Here is a 13968-nt window from a genome sequence, read left to right on the forward strand (position 1 = left end):
ACCCACCCGTAGCACGCGCTCCAGCAGGTGTATCTCACTGATCATCCCTAAAGCCAACACCTCATTTGGCCGCCTTTCGTTCCAGTTCTCTGCTGCCTGTGACTGGAACGAATTGAAAAAAAAAAATCACTGAAGTCGGAGACTTTTATCTCCCTCACCAATTTCAAACATCTGCTATCTGAGCAGCTAACCAATCGCTGCAGCTGTACATAGTCTATCGGTAAATAGCCCACCCAATTTTACCTACCTCATCCCCATACTGTTTTTATTTATTTACTTTTCTGCTCTTTTGCACACCAATATCTCTACCTGTACATGACTATCTGATAATTTATCACTCCAATCACAGATTGGACCACTTTAAGTCGTACACCCCACAGAGCTAGGCTTTACAGAATAGTGACCAGAAAAAAGCCATTGCTTAAAACTTCTTAGGGATAGGGGGCAGTATTCGGAAGTTCGGATGACTGAGGTGCCCAAAGTAAACTGCATGTTACTCAGGCCCAGAAGCTAGGATATGCATATAATTGGTAGTATTGGATAGAAAACACTGAAGTTTCTACAACTGTTAAAATAATGTCTGAGTACAACAGAACTGATATGGCAGGTGAAACCCATAATGGCCGTCTATGGGAAAATCAAAGGAAATCCTCCCAGATTGACATCTAGTGGAAGCCATATGAACTGCAGTCTTTAGAAAGGGTTTCAGCTTGTTTTTTGAAAAATTAGCTAGAATTTGTAGTTTTCCTAGGTGGCTCTCATTTTGACTGTTGTCTTGTGGCACGAGTGGATGAGGGTGCGCACTTCGTTATTTATCGCCGGTATTGAAGACACTATTCTCAGTCTTAAATTTGACCATTTATTTACATATTAGGGTACCTGAGGATTGATTAGAAACGTTGTTTGACTTGTTACCAATAAACTTCGTCCAAACTTTGTATGCATTTTGAACGAGGGGAACAGGTGGATAACTGAATAAAGCGCACCAACTAAACTGACTTTTTTGGGATATAAAGGACTATTGAACAAAAACAACCATTTGTTATGTAGCTGGGACCCTTGGGATTGCAAACAGAGGAAGATCTTCAAAGGCAAGTGATTTATTTTCTCTATTTCTAACTTTTGTGACACCTCTGCTGGTTTGGAAAATGTTTAATGCTTTTGTATGCGGGGCGCTGTCCTCAGGTAGTCGCATGGTATGCTTTCGCCGTAAAGCCTTTTGAAATCTGACAAAGCGGCTGGACAAGAAATTACGCTTTTAAACGATGTAAGACACTTGTATTTTCATGAATGTTTAATATTATGATATTTGTATTTTGAATTTCGCGCTCTGCAAATTCATCGGATGTTGTCGAGGTGGGGTGCTAGCGGCATGTCAAGCCCAAAGAGGTTAACTTATTATGGCTGGGGGGCAGTATTGAGTAGCTTGGATGAATAAGTTGCCCAAAGTAAACGGCCTGCTCCTCAGTCGCTAATATATGCATATTATTAGTAGTATTGGATAGAAAACACTGAAGTTTCTAAAACTGTTTGAATGATGTCTGAGTAGAACAGAAGTCATATGGTAGGCAAAATCCTGAGGAGAAATCAAAACAGGAAGTGAGAAATCTGAGCTTGGTATGTATTCACCACAATTCCCAATGAAATCCCCTTGAGATATTAAAGTCGCTTTGGATAAAAAGCGTCTGCTAAATGGCATATATTATTATTATTATTATTATTATATTATTAATGTTGCACTTCCTAGGGATTCCACTAGATGTCAACCGTCTATAGAAATTTGAATGAGACTTCTACTGTGTTGTGGGACTGAATGAGAGCAGAATCTCAGGTGACTGGCAGTCAGCCATTTTTTGAACACGCGCATTCCGCATGGTATCCACTTGCGTTCCATTGCTCATCAAGATACAAAGGAATACTCCGGTTGGAACTTTATTGAAGCTATATGTTAAACATCCTAATGATTGATTTTGTACTTAGTTTGAAATGCTTCTTCGACCTCTAATATACATTTTAGAAGTTTTTGTCCGACGTAACGCTGACCAGAATGAGCATTTGGATATGTATACCAAACGTGCTAAATAAAGGAGGTTTTTGGACATAAATAACGGGCATTATCAAACAAAACAAACATTTATTGTGGACCTGGGATTTCTGGAGTGCTTTCTGATAAAGATCATCAAAAGTAGGGGAATATTTATGTCATTTCTTGTTTATGTTGACGCCAACATGGCGGCTATTGTGACTATTTTTCTGAGTTCTGTCTCAGATTATTGCATGGTTTGCTTGTTCCGTAAAGTTTTTTTGAAATCAGACAGCGGTTGCATTAAAGAAAAAAATAAGCAAACACATTTGTATTCGCCTCATCTGGTCAGATGAGAAAAAAATGTTGTATTTTGGCCATCAAGGAAAACGCTATGTCTGGCGCAAACCCAACACCTCTCATCACCCCGAGAAGACCATCCCCACAGTGAAGCATGGTGATGGCAGCATCATGCTGTGGGGATGTTTTTCCATCGGCAGGGACTGGGAAACTGGTCAGAATTGAAGGAATGATGGATGGCGCCAAATATAGGGAAATTCTTGAGGGAAACCGGTTTCAGTCTTCCAGAGATTTCACCTTCCAGCAGAACAATGACCCTAGGCATACTGCTAAAGCAACACTCGAGTGGTTTAAGGGGAAACATTTAAAATGTCTTGGAATGGCCTAGTCAAAGCCCAGACCTCAATCCAATTGAGAATCTGTGGTATGACTTAAAGATTGCTATATACCAGCGGAACCCATCCTACTTGAAGGAGTTGGAGCAGTTTTGCCTTGAAGAATGGGCAAAAATCCCAGTGGCTAGATGTGCCAAGCTTATAGAGACTTTCAGCTGTAATTGCTGCAAAAGGCAAAAGGTGGCTCAACAAAGTATTGATTTTTTTTGGGGGGGGGGTGAAAAGTTATGCACGGTCAAGTTGTTTTTTTTTGTCTTGTTTGTTTCACCCAAAAATATTTTGCATCTTCAAAGTGGTAGGCATGTTGTGTAAATCAAATGATACAACCCCCCCCCCCCAAAAAATATATTTTAATTCCAGGTTGTAATAAAATAGGAAAAATGCCAGGGGGGGGGGGGTGAATACTGTCGCAAGGCACTGTATGTCTGTCCACAGCTCATAGTAGCGGCACTTCGCTACCATGTTAAATTGCCTACTAACTCCCACCAGATCAACATTGACACTCAAGTGACTACAGTGATAATAGGTAACTCATCAAAAATAACTGACTGGGTTCTCCCATGCAGTGAGGAAGCAGAATTAATGAATCTGCAGCAGTCTTTTCGTCACATAGTAAACATGTATTTGTGGAGTATGTGAGTAGACGACAAACATGCATTATTGCAGCACAATGAGGATGACAACAGTAATGGCATCAGTTCTGATTAAATAGAGTCCCCAGATGAGTATTTGCGAGGTGCCTCTCCCAACATTCCTTAAAAAGCTATCAACACCCAACTGACCTAGTAACAAGTGTCTCCATTCAGTGCAATGGTGAGATTATCACACACTTGAAAAAGGTTCCTCTCTCTCTTAAGATGAAACTGTGCTCTCTCCTGTTCCTGGAAGTGGGGCAGACCACAGCCCCTGATAACCCAAAGCACACTGACGCAGGAGCGCTGGGCCGCACTCAAACACACACACACTGAGCGACAGAGACTGGCAGTGGCGTACATGTGGTATCCTGTTTTGGGGGAGGTGTGGGAATGCGGGTTGCTGTGGCCAGCAGACCAGCTGAGAGAGCGACGACTCTAAGACAGGTGTATTAAACAAAGGGGAACCAGAAACACACCACAGTCCAACTTACAATAAATCATTTTTAAAAACCCTTTGTCATTTAGCAGACCCTCTTATCCAGAATGCATACATTTCTTACTTTTTGCAAATTGGACCCCTGTGGGAATTGAACCCACAACTCTGACATTGCAAGCACCAAGCTCTAACAACTGAGCCATCCTAAGTCTGGAGCCTGACATAGCCTTTATGGTTGCCTGTCAGTTTTGGAAACAATTTTAAAAATAATTGCTTTATTGATTTTTAAAGCAGCCTCTATGGTCCTGGCCTTGGGAACAGCGTGCCAGAGGATCTGAGGGCAGGCCTCAGAAACTGGAGACATTTTTAAGAAAAATCTCAAGACATACCTTTCTAGCCGTGCTTTTACGTAAGGTGCTTTTAGTCATACTATTAACTTTTTTTATACCATTCTATATTTATTTCAATCAATTAGTCTCATGTCCACTTATTTTATTGTTATACTATTTAATTTGTTAAGCACTTTGAAATGCAAATGTATCCTCTGAAATGTGCTATTTAAATAAAGTTTGATTCGATATTTGCCATGGCAGCACTATAGCTATTTCCTCCAGTTTATTGACCCCGCCCCTACCTACATGTCTGCATAGGTTGAATGCATATCCCTGGCCAAGCACAGCAGTGAGCCAAAGTTGTTGGGTACAATACATGTGGTTTACAAGGAACTGCTGAACAAACTTCGTCCCCACCTGTATTATATAAGCATGACTACACTCAAATACATTGAAATGTCCCCATGTTTCTGCACTGACTACAACACCTGTCTTTCTTTCAAGCAGCTAGAAGGACAATGAACAGGGAGGGGAGTGTGTCACAGAGGGGTGAGAGATGAACAGGAGAGAATGAGATAGGGGTGAGAGTGTCAGTGAGAGAAGCAGGGAAATGATCAGAAGAAAAAGCGAGAGAGATCGATGAGGGAGAGAGAGAGAGAAAGCGGTAAATGAGGAAGTGAGGAGCGGATGTTTGGGTTTTTGAGCTCATTCATTTAAAAACACAGAAATGAAAACAGAGATACAGAAAGACCTGAGAAAACCACAGTCACACATTGAGAGGCGCACGCTCAGAGGTTTTCCCGAAACTGAGGGGCTCAGAGGCGATGAGAACTGAGGACTAACACCCCATTGACGTAAGCACACACACAGACACACTTGGGGATGGTGGGGGGGCTGAGAAGTGGCGCTGTCTTTCTGCTGAAATCTAACTTTTCATCAGACAGACCACAATACAAGTAGCTACCAGCCAGGGAAATGTACTTCTTTACAGTCTACCACTTCATCAAGTAGTTTGACTTCATAAGAACAGCACCCAAAAGCCCCAGTGCAACCGCCTAGGTACTGTTCGATTATTTTAAAAATGTAAAAGTACATTTTTTTTAAAGGCACAAAAAATTGAGCACTGAAATGTAAATGCACTTTAATACTGATACATCTTAAACATCCTGTGATCAGATTGTGTTTTCTTCCTGATTGATTTCAGTGCTGGTCCCTGGGCTCTACATCACATGAAATCATCCCAAGCGGAACTGCCATGGCTCGAAACCCACAGCCAGGTCTGCACTTTCTCCATCGTGTGTTTTTTGGTGATGTATTGCAAATGACAGTGACACACGGCACTTAAACATGACTTGCTTGGAAGGACTTATGATTTCAGTCACATGACTATTTTTGTATCGTCTTCGCATTTCTGTCAGTGAACAGGTGAGTGCTCAGGTGTAGAAGGTCAGAGAGGGCATCGGTGCGTGAGGTTGGTATGTACCACATCCACTCCTTAACCTCTAACATAAGGTGACCAGACATCCCCGATTTTGGTGGCCTGTCCCTGGCTATTACTGGCAATGTCCCTGATTATCCCCCAGAAAGAAAAGCAACTCTGAATTTAAATTGAGGCTATTTCAGTAATCAAAAGCTGTATGCAATCGGATTTCAATGTCAAATTTGTCTCACCACTTGTATCAGACTTGTTTGCTCCCTTCTATGAGAACATTTGGTCAGTGATACATTGTAACAACTACATGAACAACCATGCCCATAGCCAGAAAACCTTTCCAACAGCATAGGCTACCAAACTGGGGTGATTCAAAAATGACCACGGTAGGCAAAAATTAAGAAACATTTGAGGGGTTAATCCATTTGTGTTATAAATAATTAAAGTATTTGAAAGGACTGTAGCGGAAATATATAGTTAAAAATAATTCAGTGGGCGGCCTCCCGAATGACGCAGTGGTCTAAGACGCTGCATCGCAGTGCTAGCTGTGCCACTAGAGAACCTGGTTCGAGTTCAGGCTGTGAGCAGCCGGCCATGACCGGGAGACCCATGGGGTGGCGCACAATTGGCCCAGCGTTGACCGGTTTAGGGGAGGGTTTGGCTGGCAGGGATGTTCTTGTCCCATCGCGTACTAGCGACTCCTGTGGCGGGCCGGGCGCAGTGGCGGCTGGCTTCCAGGTTAGGTGGCCGTTGTGTCAAGAAGCAGTGCGGCTTGGCTGGGTTGTGTTTCGGAGGACGCACGGCTCTCGACCTTCGCCTCTCCCGAGTCCGTACGAGAGATGCAGTGATAGGACAGGACTGTAACTACCAATTGGATACCACAAAATTGGGGAGAAAAAGGGGTTAAAAAATATTTTACAAATATAATTATTCCATGGGATATTTTTATCTTCTTTCTTCATTTTTTGTGTGTTGTTATCTGGTCACCTTACTATAATAGTCATCCCAGCCTCTCAGAGACAAGCCTGTGTCTCATATGAAGACTCACACAAACAATGCAAAGAGACACAGAACACGACACACACACAGTACAGATCACAGAGGTCAAGTTCAATCCCAGAATCCCCCTCACCCAGTGACACTTTCACTGAGCAGTAGAGCAGAGAATTGACTCCATTAATAATTACGGAGACAGGAAGTGAAATGAAGGTAAAGAATGTGGTGTGGTGTGATAAGGGTACACACAGCACACTCCTCTCTCTCACCACCAACACCCCTCAGCCAGGTGAATCACCGACCAAAACAAACAGACTGTGTGACATCTCCTCTCCCTCCAGCACATACCTAACTGATCAGGGTCATATGTGAAATGGAAAACAAAAATGACCTACTGAACTCGACCCAGTCCATAGCGCCTTGCAGGTAGTCAGGGTTAGCAATGAACCCTCGAGGGCAACAGTACTAGGCCCTATCTGCTTCATGAGACTAACTGAAGTTCAATGCATGTAGTTTTTAAAAAAAACATACGTGTCACCGTCGTTGTCTTGGCACGTCGCCTGGGCAACATCTGCCAGCAGGTGTTCGGTATGTCCCGTCGGGTAAAGAGAGGACTGGAGGTGAGAGACAGACACGTTCACAACCAGTGGTGACCTGCTGGGCCAGGAGTAGAATGGGTACCCTGGATAGGGATCTGGGTGACCTAGGGAGGGAGGGGGTAGATGGAGAGAAATGTTTGGTACGATAATGTGAAATAAGGAAATTACAGATGACATGACATGTTTTGCAAGTTTTTAATCAGTTCAATAATTTAATCACTGGAAGGTCGGGCAAAACAGTTTCTCAATGACTGGGGTTCCAAAGCAGGACTAACCATCACTGCACAATGACACACGATCTATGAAGGAACATTCCACAGAGAAAAAAACAGTTTGACTCAAAGGCAAATGACCACTAACTGATTCAGAAGTATATTCTCTTTCAAACCAATCACTTTGATTATAGTCAAATTAATACACTTATGACATGACTATCAGATATGATTACCCATTTTTAGGAGAAAAAAATCATATGAAAATAAACTTTGAATAACAATGTAATGGGCTGTACACTTTCATTTAAATATTTTTTACGCGTCTTTTGCCAGGGCGACTAACTTACAGTAAGGACGGAGTGCTTGCATTGAACGAGCCGGATAGACGCTTTGGTGTCCATTGTCAAAACCGCGGGCGACGGACAATTGTCTGTGTGAGACCGATGCCAGGGAACCAATATTCTCATTGTCGTAGCTCTTTAAAAAAATATTTGGAGGACTCGGTCTACTGCACAAGTCTTTGTTTTTGTAGGGGGATAAGAACTCATCCCTCTCGGGTGGGTTACGTGACTGTTCCGGCGTCTCCCATTCGGTAGGAAATTGACGTTTCCTAAAAGGAAGCCTCGAGGAAGATATGTCCCGTGTTCGTGTGTCTGTTGTGCTGCGCTCACCAGGGTTCGGAGTGAATAGCTTGTGAGAAGTTACAACTGGGGAGTGTTTTTTATCCAGAACTGCCGGGTTTCCCGTGATCACGGGAGGTTTTATCAACGATGATCCACAACGATGTGCCAGCGGCTCCACAGTCGGGCTGGCATTTCCGTTTGGACAGTCATCCCCCGTGTGTGGGGCAGTGGGATACGGTACTCTCGCCCGAACGGAGCGACCTTTGCTGGTGGGAGTCCCTTCGGCACCGTTCGCACACTCCCTCTTTGTGGTGCGCAAATCCAGTGGCACTGTGGTTTGAGTCTGGTGACCCTTCATGGTCATGGTCCTCGGCATGAACACGGATCAAGTATCTTGGAATCAGCCTCAGGATTTTGTCGTCTCAAAACATAGCAGTGATTCAAATGCCAATTCAATTTATGTCTTCTATAGTCTAGGCACAGACTCCTTCTCCACGAAAGTATCCAAATGTCGTTTTGCATTTGGAGTTTAATCATGTAATTTGCCATGCCAAAACAAGAATGTCTCGAGGCTATTCTCCAAATCCATAAATGTTCCTTTTGAGAATTTGTGGACACTGATAATTGAAATAAATTAAATCATGTTTTGAATATAATAAATAAGACTTTCGAATAACCTAACTGACGATAACACACCTGCAATATAACTGCAGGTAGGCAAGGGAAGAAAATCAGTAGGCAATTATGTTCCTTTTATTGCAACGAATCAAACTGTCTGTCTCTCTCATTCACATAACCAAATCCCCGCAACTGGGGCTTTCCCTTTCGTATAAGAATTAACTCTTTACCTTCCTGTTTGCAAACCCAAACAGTGCGTTCTGACGGTATACTTTTTTTCTTAAACCAACACCTTTAAGAAATTAAAGGTTTCTTGTAATTTAAATGTTCAATGTTAATTAAGACATATGCTTGATTTAATTCACTTAATGTTAGAATTCCTGTTTTACCCCGGTTTAGGCTATGGATTGACCTAATATGTCAACGATGACACATGCTTTTTTCGGATTTTAAATTAGGATTAGCACAAACGCTGCTAGAGATGGCAAAATGGCACGCAATGCGCGAATTCTGCATAGAGTGCATTTGGCACCAGGAAATGTGATCTAATCCAGTGGTTTCAAACTCATTCCATGGAGGGTTTAGTGTCTGCAGGGTTCTGATGGGCAAGGCATTGTGCCCTTGAGCAAGGCACTTAACCCCCCCACAACTCCTCCTCCACAGGCACCCAATGTGGCAGCCCCCTCCTCCAAACTGTATATGTATGTGTGTCTTTTGGAGGGGTTGAGATAAAGCAGAGGTCAAATTTCAGTGTGATTTTATGTACAATTGACCAATAAAGGGACAGCCTTAAATAGCCTTCTGAACTGGGCCTCTGTGTCATTGCACATCTAACTCCATCAACCCCCCCCCCCCACCCCGCAATACACACACACATCGGTTTGCCTCCAGCTGATTCTTTAGTTACCAGGGCCAATTTGGGACTTTCCTCAGATGTATCGAAGTGTGGAACCGCCAACGGAAAATCAAGCTCTGTGTCTAAAGTCCCTGAAACACCCTGCTGAATCTGTGCTGACACGTTGTGCAGCTGCTGGATACAGTAGATAGTCAAGGTGTCCTGCGTGCCTTTGTGTGGGATGTGGTGGGATGATCGTTACCATGAACTGTTGGAGGCAGGTAGCCTAGCGGTTAGAGAGGTGAACCAGCAACCGGAGGGTTGCAAGTTGGAATTCTGGGTCCGATGGGAAAAATCTGTCTGGGAAATTAACTGAAACCAGAGGGTTAAATCCTAGATGCAATTGTGCCCTTGAGAAAGGCACAACAACAGTTCCCCGGGCGCCCAGTGTAGCAGCCCCTAGCACCTCTCCAAAAGAACCTGTGTGTGTGTGTGTGTCTTTCGGTTGGGTTAAAAGCAGAAGTCAACTTTCGGTTGGACCTTGTGTGCAATTGACCAATAAAGTGATCCTAATCGTAATCTGTTTGAGCTACCCTGGCCAACCGTACACTCATACAGCACCCACCTCTTCATGACTGTATGAGCGACTTCTGTCCTTATGTCTTTACACTAAGCTTGTCAAAATGCAGAAAAGTGCAGCATTCTGTTAAGAACAAGGCGTGGCAGGATGGTTTTGTGGTGGTGTAGAGGTGAATGGACAGACAAGATGGAACACCCTGAGAGAGTGAAAGGAGGTAGGGCTGCACGATATGGGCATAAAATTGAATAGCGATTTAAAAATAAGTAAATATTGCGATTGCAATTTGACTTCCGATATGGATCAAAACACTTGGATGAACCATTTGAAATAGAATGATTTATATTAAGAAGCAAAGTGGAAAGCAACATCATTCTTGTTTGGAACAATCTGTTGACTGGCATTAAACCTAACAAAACAGCATGCGAACTTATAGTGAATCTAACAGCGAGGAGCAGCCATGAGGAGAGTTAGAGAGACGACAAACACACGGCTTATTGGTGTTTCAAAATATTGCATGATATATGGATCTCGTTCTATATGGATATTGCACATGTCAATATTGCGATGTTGATGTGAATTTGATTAATTATGCAGCCATAAAAGGGAGCCATGGCCACCTAGTGTCATTAGATGTATACTCAGTGGTCAGTTTATTAGGTACACGCATCTAGTACCGGGTTGGACCCCTCTAGCCATGTTCAGCAACAATGTACAGATGCGCTGTGTCGTTCAAACATTGCTCAATTGGTATTAAGCGACCTAACGTGCGCCAGGAACACATTCCCCATACCATTACACCACTGCCACCAGCCTGACCGTTGACACCAGGCATGATGGGGCCATGGACTCATGCTTTTGTTGCTCCCTGCCTATAGACAGAGACTAAAATAGGAAGCTCCCGCACTCAGGTCTGTTCAACGCTGGTCCGACCAATCTGATTCCACGCTTCAAGATTGCTTTGATCACGTGGATTGGGATATGTTCCACAATGTGTCAAACAACAACATTGATGAATACGTTGATTCGGTGAGCAAGTTTATTAGCAAGTGCATCGGCGATGTCATACCCACAGCAACGATTAAAACATTCCAAAACCAGAAACCGTGGATTGATGGCAGCATTTGCATGAAACTGAAAGCGCAAACCACTGCTTTTAACCAGGGCAAGGTGACCGGAAACATGACCGAATACAAACAGTGTAGCTATTCCCTCCGCAAGGCAATCAAACAAGCTAAGCGTCAGTATAGAGACAAAGTAGAGTCGCAATTCAACGGCTCAGACACAAGAGGTATGTGGCAGGGTCTACAGTCAATCACGGATTACAAAAAGAAAACCAGCACCGTCGTGGACCAGCATATCTTGCTCCCAGACAGACTAAACAACTTCTTTGCTACCAAAATCTGCGGACTCTCCTTCACTGCAGCCAACGTGAGTAAAACATTTAAACGTGTTAACCCTCGCAAGGCTGCAGGCACAGACGGCATCCCCAGCCGTATCCTCAGAGCATGCGCAGACCAGCTGGCTGGTGTGTTTACGGACATATTCAATCAATCCTTATCCCAGTCTGCTGTTCCCACATGCTTCAAGAGGGCCACCATTGTTCCTGTTCCCAAGAAAGCTAAGGCAACTGAGCTGAACGACTACCGCCCCGTAGCACTCACTTCCGTCATCATGAAGTGCTTTGAGAGACTAGTCAAGGACTAGTATATCACCTCCAACCTACCTGGCACACTAGACCCACTCCAATTTGCTTACCGCCCCAATAGATCCACAGACGATGCAATCGCAACCACACTGCACACTGCCCTAACCCATCTGGACAAGAGGAATACCTATGTGAGAATGCTGTTCATCGACTACAGCTCAGCGTTTAACACCACAGTACCCTCCAAACTCGTCATCAAGCTCGAGTCTCTGGGTCTCGACCCCGCCCTGTGCAACTGGGTACTGGACTTCCTGACGGGCCGCCCCCAGGTGGTGAGGGTAGGTAACAACATCTCCACCCCGCTGATCCTCAACACTGGGGCCCCACATGGGTGTGTTCTGAGCCCTCTCCTGTACTCCCTGTTCACCCACGACTGCGTGGCCATGCACGCCTCCAACTCAATCATCAAGTTTGCAGACGACACTACAGTGGTAGGCTTGATTACCAACAACAACGAGATGGCTTACAGGGAGGAGGTGAGGGCCCTTGGAGTGTGGTGTCAGGAAAATAACCTCACACGCAACGTGAACAAAAGAAAGGAGATGATCGTGGACTTCAGGAAACAGCAGAGGGAGCACCCCCCATCCACATCGATGGGACAGTAGTGGAGAGTAGAGTAAGATTTATGTTCCTCGGCGTACACATCACGGACAAACTGAATTGGTTCACCCACACAGACAGCATGTTGAAGACGGCGCAGAAGCGCCTCTTCAACCTCAGGAGGCTGAAGAAATTCGGCTTGTCACCAAAAGCTCTCACAAATTTTACAGATTCACAATTGAGAGCATCCTGTCGGGTTGTATCACCCCCTGGTACGGCAACTGCTCCGCCCACAACCGTAAGGCTCTCCAGAGGGTAGTGAGGTCTGCACAACGCATCATGGGGGCAAACTACCTGCCCTCCAGGACACCTACACCACCCGATGTCACGGGAAGGCCATAAAGATCATCAAGGACAACAACCACCCGAGCCACTGCCTGTTACCCCGTTATCATCCAGAAGGCGAGGTCAGTCCAGGTGCGTCAAAGCAGGGACCGAGAGACTGAAAAACAGCTTCTATCTCAAGGCCATCAGACTGTTTAACAGCCATCTCTAACATTGAGTGGCTGCTGCCAACATACTGACTCAACTCCAGCCACTTTAATATTGGAAAAATGTATGTAAAAAATGTATCACTAGCCACTTTAAACAATGCCACTTCATAAAATGTTTACATACCCTACATTACTCATCTCATATGTATATACTGTACTCAATACCATCTACTGTGTCTTGCCTATGCTGTTCTGTACCATCACTCATTCATATATCTTTATGTACATATTCTTCATCCCTTTACACTTGTGTGTATAAGGTAGTTGTTGTGAATTGTTAGGTTAGATTACTCGTTCGTTATTACTGCATTGTCGGAACTCGAAGCACAAGCATTTCGCTACACTTGCATTAACATCTGCTAACCATGTGTATGTGACAAATAAGATTTTATTTGATTTTATTTGCTGCTTACACCAAATGTTTTTATTTATTTCACCTTTATTTAACCAGGTAGGCCAGTTGAGAACAAGTTGTCATTTAAAAACTGCGACCTGGCCAAGATGAAGCAAAGCAGTGTGACAAAATCAAACAACACAGAGTTACACAAACAAACGTACAGTCAACAACACAATAGAAAAACATCTATGTACAGTTTGTGTAAATGTAGAAGAGTAGGGAGGTGAGGCAATAAATAAGACATGGAGGCAAAATAATTACAATTTAGCATTAACACTGGAGTGATAGATGTGCAGATGATGATGTGCAAGTAGAGATACTGGGGTGCAAAAGAACAAGAGGGTAAGTAATAATATGGTATCATCTATTGCATCATCAGCATAATGCAACAGGAGCCTGGATTCGTCGGACTCAGATCAAGTAATGTTTTTCCACTCCTCAATTGTCCAGTGTTGTTGATCACATGTCCACTGCAGCCGCTTCTTCTTGTTTTTAGCTGATAGGAGAGGAACCCGGTGTGGTCGTCTGCTGTAAAAGCCCATCTGTGACGAGGACCGATGAGTTGTGCATTCTGAGATGCCGTTCTACACACCACTGTTGTACTGTGCTGTTATTTGCCTGTTTGTGACCCGCCTGTTAGGTTGCACGATTCTTGCCATTCTCCTTTGACCTCTGTCATTAACAAGCTGTTTTTGCCCACAGGACTGTCGCTGACTGTCGTGCGTGAAAAGCCCAGGAGGCCGGCCATTTCTG

At 44.0% G+C, this 13968-nt stretch overlaps 1 protein-coding gene across 2 annotated transcripts in view; it reads right to left on the reverse strand.

Moving 5' to 3' along the window:
• bcl3 (BCL3 transcription coactivator) overlaps positions 1–8767 on the reverse strand; it is a 28891-nt gene extending 20124 nt beyond the window's left edge. The window contains exons 1-2 of one of the 2 annotated variants that reach the window (XM_046302875.1): positions 7711–8767; positions 7081–7252 (exon numbers count right to left, since the gene is read on the reverse strand). In XM_046302875.1, coding sequence (XP_046158831.1) covers positions 7081–7252; positions 7711–8362 — 824 coding nt within the window. In that variant the 5' untranslated portion in view covers positions 8363–8767. The remainder of the gene's footprint in view (positions 1–7080; positions 7253–7710) is intronic. The other variant, XM_046302876.1, reaches the window with a different exon arrangement.
• Positions 8768–13968: the final 5201 nt, after the last annotated feature.

Source organism: Oncorhynchus gorbuscha, linkage group LG15, assembly GCF_021184085.1.
Source record: "Oncorhynchus gorbuscha isolate QuinsamMale2020 ecotype Even-year linkage group LG15, OgorEven_v1.0, whole genome shotgun sequence".
Classification (NCBI taxonomy): Eukaryota; Metazoa; Chordata; class Actinopteri; order Salmoniformes; family Salmonidae; genus Oncorhynchus; species Oncorhynchus gorbuscha.